The 17,900-nt window shown below is 41.4% G+C and overlaps 1 protein-coding gene across 5 annotated transcripts in view; it reads left to right on the top strand.

The window, feature by feature from the left end:
• ankrd27 (ankyrin repeat domain 27 (VPS9 domain)) overlaps window positions 1-17,900 on the top strand; it is a 109,438-nt gene that overhangs the window by 27,835 nt on the left and 63,703 nt on the right. For all 5 annotated transcript variants that reach the window (XM_073070141.1, XM_073070139.1, XM_073070140.1 and 2 more), the window contains one exon: window positions 13,556-13,688. In XM_073070141.1, coding sequence (XP_072926242.1) covers window positions 13,556-13,688 — 133 coding nt within the window. The remainder of the gene's footprint in view (window positions 1-13,555; window positions 13,689-17,900) is intronic.

Raw genomic sequence — 17,900 nt, 5'->3', positions numbered from 1 at the left:
TCAAAAGTATCCCCCCCCTCCCTTTGCTCAGAAGTTAGCTGGACCACCTCTCATAGCTATTGCAGCCAGTAGTCTTTTTGAATAAGAATGTTAGCTTTGCACAATGTGATGGAGCAAGATTTGCCTATTCCGCCTTGCAAAATTGATCAAGCTGTGCCAGATTAGTTGGGGAGTGACAGTGACAGTAATCTTGAGGTCCTGCCAGGGATATTCAATTGGGTTAAGGTCAGGTCTTTGACTGGGCCACTCAAGAACATCAGTTTTTTTCATTTGAAGCCACCCCATGGTCGCTTTGGCAGTGTGCTTTGGATTGTTGTCCTGCTGAAAGACGAACTTCCTCTCCAGTTTAAGCTTTCTGGCAGAGGCTTGCAGGTTTTTATCCAGGATCTCTCTGTATTTAGCAGCATTCACTTTCTCATCAATCCTGACCAGATTTCCAGTCCCTGCTGCTGGAAACAATCCCCACAGCATGGTGTTACCTCCACCATATTTCACAGTAAGGATGGTGTTACCTGGCTGATGCACAGTATTAGATTTGCGCTACACATATTGCTTAGTGTTGAAGCCAAAAAGTTCCATTTTAGTCTCATCCAACCACAAGACTTTCTTCCTCATCTTTAGAGTGTCTTCTAAGTGAGGCTTTACTAAGTCATTACTGACAAGGATATGCTTTTTTTTAAGCCAAGGCATTTCTTCCTTGCCACTCTTTCTTAAATACCCTTTTTGCGCAAGTCCTTAGAGATTGTCAAGCCATGAACTTCATTTGCAGCCACTGACTTCTGACGATTGGTGTTAAAGTAGTCTTTTACAAGTGCCATTCTTCTCTGGAGAGTAATTTTAGAGGGGTGTCCTGACCTAGGTAATGTGGTGCTGGTTTCATATTTTTTCCATGTTTTCACAATGCACTGCACTGAGCTCCGAGGTATGTTTAGTGCCTTAGAGATGGTCTTGTACTCTTCCTGAAATCTCTGATTTGATTTGAATGCTCTTTTACCTTCATTTTGGTTTGACCATAATAAAACCATAAGACATAGGAGCAGAATTAGGTCATTTGGCCCATCGAGTTTACTCCGTCATTCAGTCACGATTGGTCTTTTTTCCCTCTCCTCAGCCCCACTTCCCAGCCATGTCCAATCAAGAACCCATCAAGCCCTGCCCTAAATACACCTAACGACTTGGCCTTCACAGCTGTGTGTGGTAACAAATTCCACAAAGTTACCAACCTCTGGCTAAAGAAACTTCTCCATATCTCTGTTTTAAATGGACTCCCTCTAACCTGAGGCTGTGCACTGTTGTCCAAGACTCCCCACCATGGGAAACAACCTTTCCACATCTACTCTATCTAGGCCTTAAAGCATTTGAAAGGTTTTAATGAGATTACCCTTCCCCACCCCATCCTTCTATATTCCAGCGAGTATAGACCCAGAGTTACTAAATGTTCCTTGTACGATAACCCTTTCATTCTCAGAATTATCCTTGTGAACCTCCTCTGAACCCTCTCCAATGCCAGCACATCTTTTCTGATGAGGAGCCCAAAACTGTTCACAGTACTCAAGGTGAGGCCTCACCAGTGCCTTATAACACCTCAGCATCAACATCTCTGTTCTTGTATTCTAGACCTCTTGAAATGAATGCTAACATTGCATTTGCCATCCTCACCACTGACTTGACCTGCAAGTTAACATTTAGGGAGTTCTGCACAAGGACTCACAAGTCCCTTTGCATCTCAGATTTTTGGATTTTCTCCCCATTCAGAAAATAGTCTGCACATTTATTTCTACCACCAAAGTGGAGTGCAGGAGGGAGGGCTTCAGGTTTTTAGATAATTGGGCTTTGTTCCAGGGAAGATGGGATCTGTTCCGAAGGGATGATTTACACCTGAACTGGAACGGTACTAACATTCTTGCAGAGAAGTTTGCTAGTGCTTCTTGGGGGGGGTTTAAACTAAATTTGCAGGGGGCGGGGATCCAGAATGTGAGAGAGGATAGCGAGAGGAAGAATAAAGGACAGGTGGGGACTACACGGTTCCGGAATATTAAGTGTGTAGTAGAGAAAGGTGAGGCGGAACAACTGATAAGGAGGACACATGTACAGAGGGATGGTCTGACGGAACATGGAGTTAAATGTGCAGAAAGAATAAGTAAATTTAGGAAGGACAACAAAATTCTAGGGGCGTATAGCCCGATGGGAGTTCGGGGAGCTGGGTTAAGCACAATAGGCAGCGATTCAAACAGAGAGAGGAGAAATGGGCTAAAAATTCTATATCTGAATGCACAAAGTGTCAGAAATAAGGTGGATGAGCTTGAAGCTCAGGTGCAAATGGGTAACTATGATGTTGTTGGGATAACGGAGACATGGCTGCAGGGAGATCAGACCTGGGAAATGAATGTACAAGGGTATACGTGCTATCGTAGGGACAGTAATGTGGGCAGAGGGGGTGGGGTGGCCCTGTTGGTGAGGAATGAGATTCAGTCCTTTGCAAGGGGGGACATAGGGTCAGGAGAAGTAGAGTCTGTGTGGATAGAACTGAGGAACAGTAAGGGCAAAAGGACCCTAATGGGTGTTGTCGACAGGCCACCAAACAGTAGCATGGATATTGGGTGCAAGTTGAATAGGGAGTTAACATTGGCATGTGGCAAAGGTAATGTCGCAGTAGTTATGGGGGATTTCAACATGCAGGTGAACTGGGAGAATCAGGTTGGTGCTGGACCCCAGGATAGGGAGTTTGTAGAGTGCCTAAGGGATGCATTCTTGGAACAGTTTGTACGAGAGCCGACCAGGGACAAGGCTATTCTGGATTTAGTGTTATGTAATGAATAGGATTTGATAAGCGATCTTGCAGTAAAGGAGCCATTAGGAGGTAGTGATCATAATATGATAAGCTTTTATCTGCAATTTGAGAAGGATAAGGGCAGATCGGAGGTGTCAGTGTTGCAGTTGAACAAAGGAGACTATGGAGCCATGAGGGAGGAGCTGGCCAAAGTTAACTGGACAGATATCCTAGCAGAAAAGACAGTGGAACAGCAATGGCAGGTATTCTTGGGAATAATGCACAAGGTGCAAAATCAGTTCATCCCCCGGAGAAGGAAGGATTCAAAGGGGGGAAAGGGGCCACAGTGGTTGACAAAGGAAATCAGAGATTGCATAGCATTAAAAAAAAAAGGAAGTATGACAGAGCTAAGGTGAGTGGGAGGACAGATGATTGGGAAATTTTTAAGGAACAACAGAACTTAACTAAAAAGGCAATACGGGGAGAAAAAATGAGGTACGAACGCAAGCTAGCCAGGAATATAAAGGAGGATAGCAAAAGCTTTTTTAGGTATGTGAAGAGAAAGAAGATAGTTAAGAACAATGTTGGGTCCTTGAAGAATGAATTGGGTGAAATTGTTATGGGAAACAGAGAAATGGCAGAAGAATTTAATAAGTACTTTAGATCTGTCTTCACTAAGGAAGACACAAGCAATCTCCCAGATGTATGGATGGGCCAAGGACATAGGGTAACAGAGGAAATGAAACAGATTGACATTAGGAAGGAAACGGTGATGAGTAGACTGATGGGACTGAAGGCTGACAAATCCCCAGGTCCAGATGGTCTGCATCCTAGGGTACTAAAGGAGGTGGCCCTGGAAATTGCGGATGCATTGGTAATCATTTTCCAATGTTCCTTAGATTCAGGATCAGTTCCTGAGGATTGGAGAATGGCTAATGTTATCCCACTTTTTAAGAAAGGAGGAAAGGAGAAAATAGAGAACTATCGACCTGTCAGCCTAACATCAGTAGTGGGGAAGATGCTAGAGTCCATTATTAAAGATGAAATAGTGGCATATCTAGATAGCAGTGATAGGATTGGGTTGAGCCAGCATGGATTTACCAAGGGTAAATCATGCTTGACTAATCTATTGGAGTTTTCAAGGATGTAACCAGGAAGTTAGACAAGGGAGATCCAGTGGATGTAGTGTACCTCGATTTTCAGAAGGCATTTGATAAGGTCCCACATAGGAGATTGGTGGGTAAAATCAAAGCTCATGGCATTGGGGGGGAAGACATTGACATGGATAGAAAACTGGTTGGCAGATAGAAAGCAAAGGGTAGTGGTGAATGGGTGTTTCTCAGAATGGCAGGTGGTGACTAGTGGGGTGCCACAGGGTTCGGTATTGGGACTACAGCTGTTTATGATTTACGTCAACGATTTAGATGATGGCATTGAGAATAACATCAGCAAGTTTGCTGCTGATACTAAGCTGGGTGGCAGTGTGACATGTGATGAGGATGTTAGGAGAATTCAGGATGACTTGGATAGGCTGGGTGAGTGGGCAGATACTTGGCAGATGACTTTCAATGTGAATAAGTGTGAGGTTATCCACTTTGGGAGTAAGAACAGGAAGGCAGATTATTATCTGAACGGTGTAAAGTTAGGTAAGGGAGAAATACAAAGTGATTTAGGAGTCCTTGTTCATCAGTCACTGAAAGTGAATGTGCAAGTGCAGCAGGCAGTGAAGAAGGCTAATGGAATGTTGGCCTTTATTACAAAGGGAATTGAGTACAAGAGCAAGGAAATCCTCTTGCATTTGTACAGGGCCCTGGTGAGACCACACCTGGAGTATTGTGTACAGTTTTGGTCTCCAGGGTTAAGGAAGGACATCCTAGCTGTAGAGGAAGTGCAGCGTAGATTCACGAGGTTAATGCCTGGGATGTCCGGACTGTCTTACGCAGAGAGGTTAGAGAGACTGGGCTTGTACACACTGGAATTAAGGAGATTGAGAGGGGATCTGATTGCAACATATAAGATTATTAAGGGATTGGACAAGATAGAGGCAGGAAATATGTTCCAGATGCTGGGAGAGTCCAGTACTTACAGGGCATGGTTTGAGAATAAGGGGTAGGTCATTTAGGACAGAGTTAAGGAAAAACTTCTTCTCCTAGAGAGTTGTGGGGATCTGGAATGCACTGCCTTAGAAGGCAGTGGAGGCCAATTCTCTGGATGCTTTCAAGAAGGAGCTAGATAGGTATCTTATGGATAGGGGAATCAAGGGATATGGGGACAAGACAGGAACCGGGTATTGATAGTAGATGATCAGCCATGATCTCAAAATGGCGGTGCAGGCTTGAAGGGCCGAATGGTCTACTTCTGCACCTATTGTCTATTGTCAAAGTGCATGACCATACATTTTCCAAGATTATATTTCATTTGTCACTTTCTTGCCCATTCTCTTAATCTGTCTTAAGTCCTTCTGCATCCTGCCTATTTCCTCAACACTATCTGCTCCTCCGCAAATCGTGGTAAAATCTGCAAATTGGGAACAAAGCCTATTCCACCATCTAAGTCATTGATCTACAGCCTAAAAATAGTGGTCCCAACACCAACCCCTGCGGAACACCACTAGTCACTGGTAGCCAATCAGAAAAGGATCCTTTTAATCCTACTTGCTGCCTCCTACCAATCAGCTAATGCTCTAACCATGCCAGTAACTTTTCTGTGATACAGTGGGCTCTTAACTTGGTAAGCAGTCTCATGTATGGCGTGTTGTCGAAGACCTTCTGAAAATCAAAATATGTAACATCCCCTTTATCTATCCTACGTGTAATCTCCTCAAAGAGTTCAAACAGGTTCATCAGGCAAGATTTTCCCTTGAAGAAACTATGCTGATTTTGTCCTATCATGTCCTGTGTCACCAAGTACAGGTCCCCTGCTTTACGAATGTTCATTTTACGCCACTTCACTTTTATAAAAGACCTACATTAGTCACCTGTTTTCGCATTGCAAAGAGGATTTTCGCTTTTACGAAAATTTTTCCCATATAAATTAGTGGTTCTTTGCCTTACGCCGTTTCAACTTAAGAAGGGTTTCATAGGAACACTCTACCTTTGTAAAGGGGGGGGGGGGGAAAACTGTACTCAATAAACTTATGCTTAACAATTAACTCTAACATCTTCCCAACCACTGAGGTCAGGCTAACTGGTCTATAATTTCCATTCTGCTGCCTTCCTTCTTTCTTAAAGAGTGGAGTGACATTTGCAATTTTCCAATTATCTGGCACCATGCCAGAGTCCAATGATTCTTGAAAGATCAGTACTAATGCCACTACAATCTCTCGCTACCTCTTTCAAAACCCTCGGGTGCAGTTCATCTGGTTCAAGTGACTTGTGTACCGTTGGGTCTTTCAGCTTTTTGAGTATCTTTGCTCTTTAATAGAAATGAACATCCTTCAACATCTGGCACCCTGCTAGTGTGTTCCACAGTGATGACTGATGCAAAATACTCATTTAGTTCATCAGCCTTCTCCTTGTCCCCCATTATTATTTTTCCAGCCTCTTTTTCTAGTGGTCCTATATCCACTCTTTTATTTTTTACATATTTGAAAAAGAGGTATCCACTTTGATATTGTTTGCTAGTTTACTTCCATATTTCATCTTTTTCCTCCTCTTGATTCTTTTAGGTTTTTAAAAAGTTTCCCAATCCTCTAAATTCTTGTTAATTTTTGCTTTGTTGTATACTGTCTCTTTTGCTTTTACATTAGCTTTGACTTCCCTTGTCAGCCACAGTTGTACTGTTTTGCCATTTGAGTATTTCTTTGTTTTTGGAATACATCTATCCTTCGCCTTCCTCATTATTCCCAGAAACTCATGCCATTTCTGTTCTGCTGTCATCCCTGCCAGCATCTCCTTCCAATTTACTTTGGCCAACTCCTCTCTCATACCACTGTAATTTCCTTTACTCCATGGAAATATTGCTATGTAAGACTTTACTTTCTCCCTATCAAATTTCAAGTTGAATTCAATCATATTGTGATTTACTCTCTCCTAAAGGTTCTTTTACCTTAAGCTCCCTCATCACCTTCGGTTCATTACATGGCATCCAATCCAGTATAGCTGATCCCCTAGCAGGCTCAATGACAAACTGCTCTAAAAAGCCATCTCATAGGCATTCAACAAACTCACTCTCTTGAGATCCACTGCCAGCCTGATTTTCACAATCCATTTGCATGTTGAAAATCCATTATAGAAAGAGGGTTATTAATTCTTATGAATTCATTGAAAACAGGTGATCCTTCAATTTTCTGTATCAACAAATTGGGTGTGTTTGTAAGGTAACATACAGTATTGCACCTGAGGAAAGTTAACATAATTACAATGGGGATGAATACTTTTGCATCCTCACAATTTTAGTTTTTAATTTTTAGTAAATTGTTGACAGGTTTTAGAATTTTTGATTTGACATGATGCACAATGTTTTTGTAGGTTAGCTCAAAAAATCACACTTCAATATATGTTAAATTTTATAAAATGAGAAAATAAAATAATAAATTTGACAGTGGTTCTCATGGAGGGTATGATTCATTTGCAAACAGATGGGGGACCCTATAATGGAGAATAAGGAAATTATATAGTAGATAAACAAATGTTTCCTGTCTGTCTTCACAGAACACAAAAAAACTACCTGAATTATTAATAGAACCAAGTCTAATCAGATTGAGGAACTAAAAGAAACTAATATTCGTGAAAGTAGAGATCTAGGGAAGTTGAGGAGACTGAATATTGGTAAAAATTAGAGACCTCATGATCTACATCCTAGTGTTTTGAAAGAGTTGACAATAGAATTGATTATTTAAAAATGTTATATAAATTTCTAGAATGGTTATGTAATTGGTTCATTATTGTCACGTACTGAAATACAGTGAAAAACATTGTTTTGAATGCCACTTATACAGATAATTTCAAAACATAAGTAGATCAGAGAGCATCTAATCTGACCCCACCGTTTAAGGTGAGTGTAAACAGGAACTCTGAAACTATTAGTCTAAAATCAGTAGTAGGAAAAATGATAGAAATGAAATGAAGGACGTAACATCTACTGTGTAAAATAGTTGAACAGAAGCTTATGAAATGGAAATCTATTGGAATTATTTGAAGATGTAATTAGTAGGTGTGGATGTTGTGTATTTAGAACTTCAGAAGGCTGTCAATATGACCCTACACAGAATAAGGTTGGAACACAGGAAATAAAAATAAGAGGATCTTTCTCGAGTTAGCAGGCTGTGCCAAATGGGTTATTACAGAGATTAATGATTGGCTTCTAGCTATTCACAACCTATATCAACAATTTGGATCTGTTTTGAAAACACGAACTGGAACATGTTCAGGGAGATGGCTACCTACGGCAATCTCATTAACATTGATAAATATGCAAGATCTGTGCATTAAGGACGTCACTGTTATTAAACACAGCTGTGTGAGGGTAAATCAGAAGCCATGGTTGACAGCCGAGGGTTGTACACAGCTGAGAAATTGGGAGGCTTCCTTCAGATTGGGGGATAAGACGGCACTCAGGTCAACAGGAGTGCACTTTCCTGCACTATCAAGAAAGCAATGCGCGATTATTTACAGAGAATATACCGCTATTTCTGTGGCACCAGAGATATGAGGTGCATGTGGCAGGGCATTCAGTCCATAACGGACTACGAGTCCAGCCTGGGTGCCAGTGACAGCAATGCTTCTCTTCCTCATAAGCTGAATATATTTTACGTTCAATTTAATGCACGGAATGGTGTGCCAGTGAGGAAACCCTTGCCCCCGAGGAGCAGGCACTCTGTCTAGCCGCAGCTGATGTGAGGAAGATCCTAGCCAGGGTGAACCCACATAAAGCTGTGGGGCCTGATAGTGTACTGGCCAGGTGCCAAGGGACTGTGCAGCTCAGATGACAGAGGTTCTAGTAAACATCTGCAACATCTCTCTGGAACAATCCATTGGCCCCTTTGACTTCAAAATGGCCACTGTCATCCTGGTGCCCAAGAAGGCGACAGTAATTGGCCTCAATGACTACCGTCCAGTGGCACTGACCTCCACAATGTTGAAGTGCTGTGAGAGGCTGGTTAGGTATTGCATTCAATCTCATCTTCCTGTTTCATTGGCCCCTTTCCAGTTTGCTTACTCTGTACTCCACTCTGTCCTGTTCCACCTGGAAAATGGTGCCTCATATGCTGGGATGCTGTATATCGACTTCAACTCTGCATTTAATGTGATCATCCCTCAGAAGCAGGTGGGTGAACTGTCATCATTGGGTCTCAACATCTGTCTCTGTAACTGGATCCTGGACAACTTGATAGAAAAGCCACAATCAGTCCATTTTGCCAGAAACACCTCTAGCTCCGCCTTCGCCCCCCCAGGGCTGTGTGCTCAGCTTGCTGCTGTTGACATTGTTGACACATAACTGCACTGTTAGATAGAGTTCAAACCAAATCATCAAGTTCACTGATGACACAACAGTGGTTGGCCTCATCAGCAACAATGTTGAGAAGGCATAAAAAGAGGAGGTAGAGTGGCTGGTAGTATGGTATGAGCACATCTTGAGTCTCAATGTGAACAAGACCAGAGAGATGATCGTGGACTTGAGGAAGGTCCTGGCTGCACATCGACCGCTCCTCCACGGCGACAGTTAGGAGCAACAAGTTTCTGGGAGTGCACTTAACTGATCATCTCATCTGGTGCCTCAACACCAACTCTTTGGTTAAGAAAGTAGAGCAGCATCTCCATTTCCTGAAGAGTTTGGGGTGAGTGAGGCTCCAGCCACCCCTTCCCTCCCATTCTAACAGGAGCACCTTCTTGACCAGCAGTATCATCATAATCTGGTATGGGGATTGTAAGTCTAACGGCAAATCCCTACGAAGGATTGTGAGGACTACTGAGAGGATCAGTGGGGTCTCTTTCCATCCATCAGAGATATTTATCAGGAGCGCTGCTTACTCAGGGCCCTTAGCATTGTTGGTGAACCTTCCTGTCCATACAACAATCTCTTTGACCCCCTACCATCAGGCAGGAGGTGCCATAGCATTTGGACAAGAACTGTTAGTGTGGGTAACAGCTTCTTCCCCCAGGCCGTAAAATGACTAAGTGCCCATCTGCCACCCAGGTCCTGTGCATGAAGCTCCATTAGTGTTGTATTGTTTAATTTTTAACTTGTGCTGCAAATGTACCTTATTATTTGTTAACTAGTGGAACTTGAAGTTAGATGTAGGGACAAGATATGCATTTTTAAGTTTTCTGATAATAGAAAGCAAGGCAGGCTTGTGAATAATGAAGAGAATGTAAAGAGGTTTGTTGAGGTTACAAGTAGGTTAATGGAGTGGGCAGCTCATGCATATAGAATGTAATGTAGAAAAATGTGAGGTCATCAACTTCGCAGAAAATAAGGAAACAGTTTTGGTGCCCTTACTTAAAAATTGATGTCCTCCTACAGAGAAAGTGCAACACAGATTCATTAAACTGATTTCCTGCTGCTTCCATTGCTGTAAGAGGAGAGATTGAATAGACTAGACTTGTTTTTTCTAGTGTTTAAAAGATTCTGGCAATGTTTGTCAAGATAGATGCAGGGAGGATGTTCTGCATGGCCAAGGAGTCTAAAACTAGGGGTCACTGTCTCAGAATAAGGGATGTTATGATTGAGGTGAGGAGAGATTTCTTTATTAAAGTGTAGTGAAACACTTGAATTCTCTACTCCAGAAAACTGTGGAGACTGACTGAATTAATTTAAATAGATAGAAACATTTAAGGGAATTAAAGGATAGGGCAGGCAGATGGCATTGAGCTAGAAGATTGGCTGTCATGTTGAACAGCGGAGCTGCTCAAAGTACAATTGACATATTCCTGTTCCTAGTTTGCATACTCTTACAATTGAGAGGCTTGAACAATGTCTGAAAGATGAGAAAGGGTCTTAATTTCTTGCATTCACTAATAATCCAACAATGCTTGCAGTAGAACACACACAAAATGCTGCTGGAACTCAGCAGGCAGGCAGTATTTATGGAAAAAAGGTACAGTTGATGTTTTGGGCCGAAACCCTTCGGCATTTCTGCCTGCAGAGGATTATAAACATTCACCAGGTGGATGGCAGACGTATTCCCTAGTTAATTTTGCACATAGAACTGAATGGGTTGAGCAACAGCTTTTGGGGCAGAGGGAAGAGCAGGCATTCTCAATGTTTTCAGTCAGAACTCTGCATTAAGACTAAGAATGCAGAGGGGAAATAGTTGCTATAAAGAGGAGAGATAGAATGGTGAGACTGATGGCAGAGGTGATTGGTAAACTGACAGGGGACTTGGACCAAGTCCCCTGTCAGTTTACCAATCACCTCTGCCCTCAGTCTCACCATTCTATCTCTCCTCTTTAGAAAAATGGTAAGGGAAGGAAAGAAGTGGAGGTAGAAGACCTGATAGATGAGGCAGACAAAAAATAGAGGATGATGAAGCCAGTGGGGTGTGGGGAGGGTGAAGCTGAAGACTGGCTGTAGAGTAGTAAGTGGAAACACAAAAGCTACCGGTGCTGGAATGTGATGAGTAAGGAAGATGCCATCTGAGAACTATAATGGAAGATGTGAGAGACAGAGGAGCCAGAACCAGGAGGGCAGGGGGAAAATACGATGGCTGAAATGTATGGGAGTGGTGGAATGATTCATGACTTGGGTTTGGTGTTTGGTGGTGAAGAATGGCAAAGTGCTCCAGAGAAGGACTGGTGGTTGTTGCTGGGAACAGAGGTGAGGGTTACTGTATCTGTGATTGGAAAGTTCAGTGTTGTAGAATATCCAAGTGGAATGTGAAATGTTCCTCTAGTTTATGTTGGGCTTCACCCTGACAGTGGATGAGGCCGTGGATGGCAAGGAAATTGTAGGACCGCGAAGGGGAATTGGAATAGCGTGCAGTTGGGAGCTGAGGATGACCACTGCAGACAGTGCACATGCTCTGTATATGATCCCTAGTTTGCACTTGATCCTGCCAATGTAGAGGAGGCCACGTTGGGAAAAGAGGTTGATGGAGGTGCTCATGAGTACATGCCTCACCTGAAAGGGGATTTTATGTCCTGGATGGTGGTGAGGAAGACGATGTATAGATAAATGTTGCACCTCCTTCAGAGGGGGAAAGTGCTAATGGTCTGGGGGCTGGGTGGGGAGAGATATTTGGATCAGGGAGTCGTTGGAGGGAGTGATTCCTGTGGAAGACGAGAGGAGTGTGAAAGAGAAGATGTGGCTAGTGGTGGGCTCTCATTGCCGCTGGTCCCAAAGATGAAGGATGATATGGTAGATTTATTGAACATGGAATTTACCATCAGGAAGTAAACTAACATCATCTGGGATAGAGGGCTGTGGATAACCCTAAGTAATTTCTAAGGTAAGGACATGTTCGGCACAGCTTTGTGGGCCGAAGGGCCTGCATTTGATGTAGGTTTTCTATGTTTGACCAAACCAGATTGTCATTTATGCTAGAATAACCAAGCAATGTTGAAATATACTTTTTTGCCAGATATCAAAAATTGTGAATTCTGTCACTAATGCTATTTTACTTAGCTACTCTTCTGATGCATGTAGCTAAAGTAAACTATATTGATTCTCAATATTGAATTGAATTGACTTTATTTTTTACATCCTTCACATACATGAGTAAAAATCTTTATGTTATGTCTCCATCTAAATGTGCAATGTGCAATCATAGTAATTTCTAATAAATAGATCAGTCAGTGTAACATAGAAAAGCACTCAAATCAGCATGAGTTAATCAGGCTGATGGCCTAGTATAAATAAATGGAATACTAATAACATTTTAGTAAAATGGGAACAATTGTAAGCTGTAGCTCATTAGTTTGTTTTTTGCTAACAATTATAAATAAAATACTAGAACTTTTAGATAAGTTTCAACTTTATTCTTCCTACTGTTCTTTCTGAAAATAGAATGACGTTAGCCTGCTTCCCATCTATAGCTCTTGTATTTCATGTGCTTTGAAGATCAATTTGTTTTTTCAACTTAAATAACACAATAGATGATTATTTTTTCATAAAAAAGTGGAGGAATGTTGCTGAGATGCATGAAAAAGCTTGTAGACAGGAAATGAGCTGAAATTTTCACCATGGAAAGAAAATAATTCAGGAAGGAATATTAGTTCAGAATCAGAACAAATGCTGGTTTGTTTATTGGTTTTGAGTGTACTGACTTGGAGGACTTGCAGTTGGTTTCTATCTGCTTTTAAATTTGTGGATGTTTTATTATCCGAAGAAAGTAAATTGAATTGTACATATCAGCTTGGCTCACTGTTGTGCCTTTGGCGTGTGAAGTGAAGTCACATTGTTGTAGACATTGCAAAATGTAGCTTAAAGATTCAGTCAAAATATTAAAAGAATGCAGTCTCAACCACAAGGTTTAGATCAGTACTTTGTACACCCATGATTTCAAGATTTCAGTAAAATATTGAGTAAATTTGTAACCCAAACAGCCTTGCCTAAAATATGGTCATTCACAACTGTACTAATTGACACTTTCATTTGCAGAATAACAATGATAAGGAAGAATTTTGAAATATTAAAGACTGTACATCAGTCCTGTCCTCTCGCCTGGCGATATTGACTGTAACTGCTCTGAGCTCTGATTTTATGATGGGGGTATTTTGCAATATCCAATATAGAGCTACAGAGCTACAGTGAAAGTAGTTGCATGAATTGAAGCACATGATTAACGTGTGTGGTTTAAAAACTCTATTCATGAAATGTTTATATAGCTTATTTTTCTTATTACAGGATGGCTAATCTCAGTTATATCAAGAATTTTCGATTTTGCAGTCCAGTCAAGGATGAACTCGGATACTGTTTAACTTCCTTTGAGGCCGCAGTAGATTATATTCATCAGGGCAACCTGACTCTTGGTCGGCCTGTAAGAACACTTCTACATTATTGAACAATCTGCTAATTTCAATGGATTTCCTTTTTGTGTGTGAATGTTAACCCAAAATAGGAGCTGAGTGATTGAGTGGCTCTAATCCATTTCATTAGAATGAGTGATAATCTCAGGTTTAAATCTTGGTTTTCTTGCACTTTGTGGGGAAGCAATGCCTTAAGTAAAAATTAAACAACACCCTGAATACTGAAGAATTATCTTATAGGTAAGGGAAAATAATTGAATGAAGGTAAATTGCAGAGCAAGCTGAGGTGGTAGTATTAGGAAAGCAGTCCTACAGTGTAGTGGGGAATACACAGATTGGGAGTGCATGGAATGGTGTTGGTTTGAATTCTCTGGGAGTTTTGGAAGGTTAGTGGTTCACGGTGGGAGGAGAAGTAGCTGTGCATGTTAGTGTTCATTACCACTGGCCTGCATTAGAGTTTGCTGTGTAATTTGCTGGTATGAAAGGATGGTTGTTAGATTTGGTGTGTTAGAGTTTTACAGGGCCTTCCACTAATAATATGAGGGATTGCACATGGAAGAACCAGCAGTGGAGCTGTAGACATTGTAATAATAATTGTGGGATTGATGATGTGGTGGAGTTGTGGCTGGAGGTAGTAAATCTTTACAGAATGGGATGGGAAGAAGTAGAAGGAACTAGGCTCATCATGGATGCAAGCTGAATTCAATTGGTAGCAAAAGGGAATGGGGGCAGGCATCTGATGGAATGGGGTGGAAGGAGCAGCAGGAACAGAGCAAATAGAAGTGAACTGAAAGCTTGATTTTTAGTTGCCCATATTGGTTGCTGGAATGAAAAGCAGTTTCTTAAAGGTGCACTGAATGGTTTAGTGGGTAAATAAGAAAACGATGGTACTTCCCACATACAAAACTCAAGAATACTGCACTTGATCAGAGGTAAGTGGATGATTGGTAAGTTTAGTGCTAGGTGTATTGGAAACAGAAATGTTCAGTATTATAGGAGGGAAGTGTTCATATTAACAAAATTTTATAGTTAAAGTCAAAGTAAATTTTATTATCAGAGCACATGTAGGTCACTACATACAACCCTGAGATTCATTTTCCTATGGGTATACGCAGCAAATCTATAGAATAGTAACTATAATTTAAATGTCAGTTTTCTAAATCTTGCCGGAATGTGCTGAGAAGCATAAATTGTACATCTAGTTGATTTTGCAATTAACACCAATGTACAAATAAGGTGGTTGTAGATTTTAATATTCAAAGTTTATGAATTTCAGTGAATATCCAAAGATTAAAGCTTGGGTTATTTCACCTTATAATCCCTTCTCTCTTTCATTGAATGAAATTCGGATTAATATTTTTGCAAGTTATGTAGTGATTATCTGTTATGAACAGACATTTTTAATTATTTGCTTTGATGAATACTAAAGGTGAATATTTTAGCACTGTTTTCATCTTTTATTTCCTCCCAGGATCCTTGGGGCAACTCAAATTGAGTAAAAGCTGGAGACTCCAAAGGGAACTGTTGACTTTTGGAGGGGGAGGGGGTCAGCAAATCTTGGTTTTATGTATTTGAAAGTGGAAATTCAAAATAAGCTGGAGGTCAACGGCCAATACCTCTGACTGTCTGCTTTGTTCTCGAACTGCCCATTGAGTGTTGTGATACAGCAGTGACTTGCTGAAGACTGGGTTAGGATACACCTTGTATCTGGCCCTCAGCTCTACCCCAAGGAGGGCTAGCATGTGAATGATGGGCGCTTTTCATTTTAATGGGTTTGCCATCTTAAAGAAAAGTACTTATAAGTTGTTCACTTGAAATTTTCTCTGAAAGCTTTAATGCATTTTAACTAAATTTTAGTTTTATTGTTTAACTCTTTTTAAAAATACCTTCTTGAATAGTTTTTAAAATGTCCTTGCTTATCAGTTACATTTTAAGAGTTTATAAATAATCCATTTATGGCTGGTTGAAGAATGTCTTAGATTTTTAATAATAAGTTGTTAATTGAAGATTATTTAGTCTTGCATGAGCCCTGTTGGTGCAGAGGGTCTGCTTGGTTATGTGAATCTGGCAAATAAAGATGAGTGAGTGGAGACCATGCTATCGAGACTGGGTAGTGGGCTGCTCAAGGATGATCCAGTCCATTTGTTTCGAAGCTTCCTGGAATTTAGTGTCTCATTTAAATGAGGATCAAGTTTAATATCATTGGCATATGTAGTGAAATTTGTTGTTTTGTGGCAGCAGTACATTGCAATACAAAATAATTTTAAAAACTTGATCAGAATTAGGTTTATTATCACCGGCATGTGTCATGAAATTTGTTAACTTAGCAGCAGTAGTTTAATGCAATACATGATATTAATAATAATAATAACAATAAATAAGTAAATCAATTACAGTATATGTATACTGAGTAGATTAAAAATCGTGCAAAAGCAGAAATAATATATATTTAAAAGTTAGGTAGTGTTCATGGGTTCAATGTCCATTTAGGAATCGGATGGTAGAGGGGAAGAAGCTGTTCCTGAATGGCTGAGTGTGTGCCTTCAGACTTCTGTACCTCATACCTGATGGTAACAGTGAGAAAAGGTCATGCCCTGGGTGCTGGGGGTCCTTAATAATGGACGCTGCCTCTCTGAGACACCACTCCTTGAAGATGCCCTGGGTACTTTGTAGGCTAGTACCCAAGACGGAGCCGACTAAATTTACAACCTTCTGTAGCTTCTTTCGGTCCTGTGCTGTAGAAATGAATGAATTACAGTATTTAAAAAAATAAATAAATAAATAGTGCAAAAAAAGTGGGAGAAAAGCTAAGGTTGTGTTCATATTCAGAAAACTGATGGTGGAGGGGAAGAAGCTGTTCCTGAAACTTTGAGTGTATGCCTTCAGCCTCCTGTACCACCTCCTTGATAGTAGCAATGAGAAGAGGGCACATGATGGGGGGTCCCTGATGATGGGTGCCACCTTTTTGAGACATTGCCTTTTGAAGATGTCATCCTGGATGCTGGGGAGGCTAGTGCCCATGATGGAGTTGGCTGAGTTTACAATTTACTGCCGCTTTTTCCAATCCTGTGCAGTGGCCCCTCCAGACCTGACTGCAATGCAGCCAGTTAAAATGCTCTCCACAGTACATCTGTAGAAATTGAGTGCTTTTGGTGACAAACCAATTCTCCTCGAACTCCTCATGAAATATAGCTACTGCCACGTCTTCTTTGTAATTTTTTTTGCGATACAGCGCGGAATAGGCCTTCCAGCCCTTCAAGCCGTGCCATTTAGCGATTTCATCTGAGCCTAATTATGGGACAGTTTACAATGATTAATTAACCTTTGGACTGTGGGAGGAAACTGGAGTACCTGGAGGAAGCCCAGGAGGTAATAGGGAGAATGTACAAACTCCTTACAGACAGCGGCAGGAATTGAACCCAGGTTGCCTGTACTGTAAAGTGCTGTGCTAACCACTATGCTACCATGCCATTGGGCTCAGGGTAGAACCTCAAAGATGTTGACACCTAGGAACTTGAATCTGCTCACCCTTTCCATTTCTTATCCCTCAGTGAGGACTGGTGTATGTTCCCTGGATTTCCCCTTCCTGAAGTCCACAATCAATTCCTTGGTCTTATTGACATTAGTGCAAGGCTGTTGCTGTGACACCACTGAATCAACTGATCTATCTCACGCAACACACACAAAATGCTGGTGGAACGCAGCCTGATGAAGTGTCTCGGCCCGAAACGTCGACTGTACTTCTTCCTATAGATGCTGCCTGGCCAGCTGCGTTCCACCAGCATTTTGTGTGTGTTGCTTGAATTTCCAGCATCTGCAGATTTCCTTGTGTTTACGTGATCTATCTCACTCCTGTTTTCCTCCTCGTTACCATCGGAAATTCTTCTCCATAGTTGTGTTATTGTCAAATTTGTAAATGATGTTTGAGCTGTGCCAACCCACACAATTGAGAATGTGGAGAGAGTAGAGCAATGGGCTAGGCACACATTCTTGAAGTGTGCCAGTGCAGACTGTGAGGAGGAAGTGTTATTTCTGATCTGCACAGACTGCGGTCTCTCGGTGAGGAAGTCAAAGATCCATTTGCAGAGGGAGGAACAGAGGCCCAAGTTTTGGCACTTGTTGATTAGAACTGAGGGTATGATTGTGTTGAACGCTGAATGTAATCAATACACAGCAACCTGATATGGGTATTACTATAGTTCAGGTGAGCCAAGGCCGAAGGG

The sequence above is a fragment of the Hemitrygon akajei genome, chromosome 17, assembly GCF_048418815.1.
Source record: "Hemitrygon akajei chromosome 17, sHemAka1.3, whole genome shotgun sequence".
NCBI lineage: Eukaryota > Metazoa > Chordata > Chondrichthyes > Myliobatiformes > Dasyatidae > Hemitrygon > Hemitrygon akajei.
Note: the sequence above shows the minus strand (reverse complement) of the source record. Positions and strands in the feature narration are given on the sequence as shown.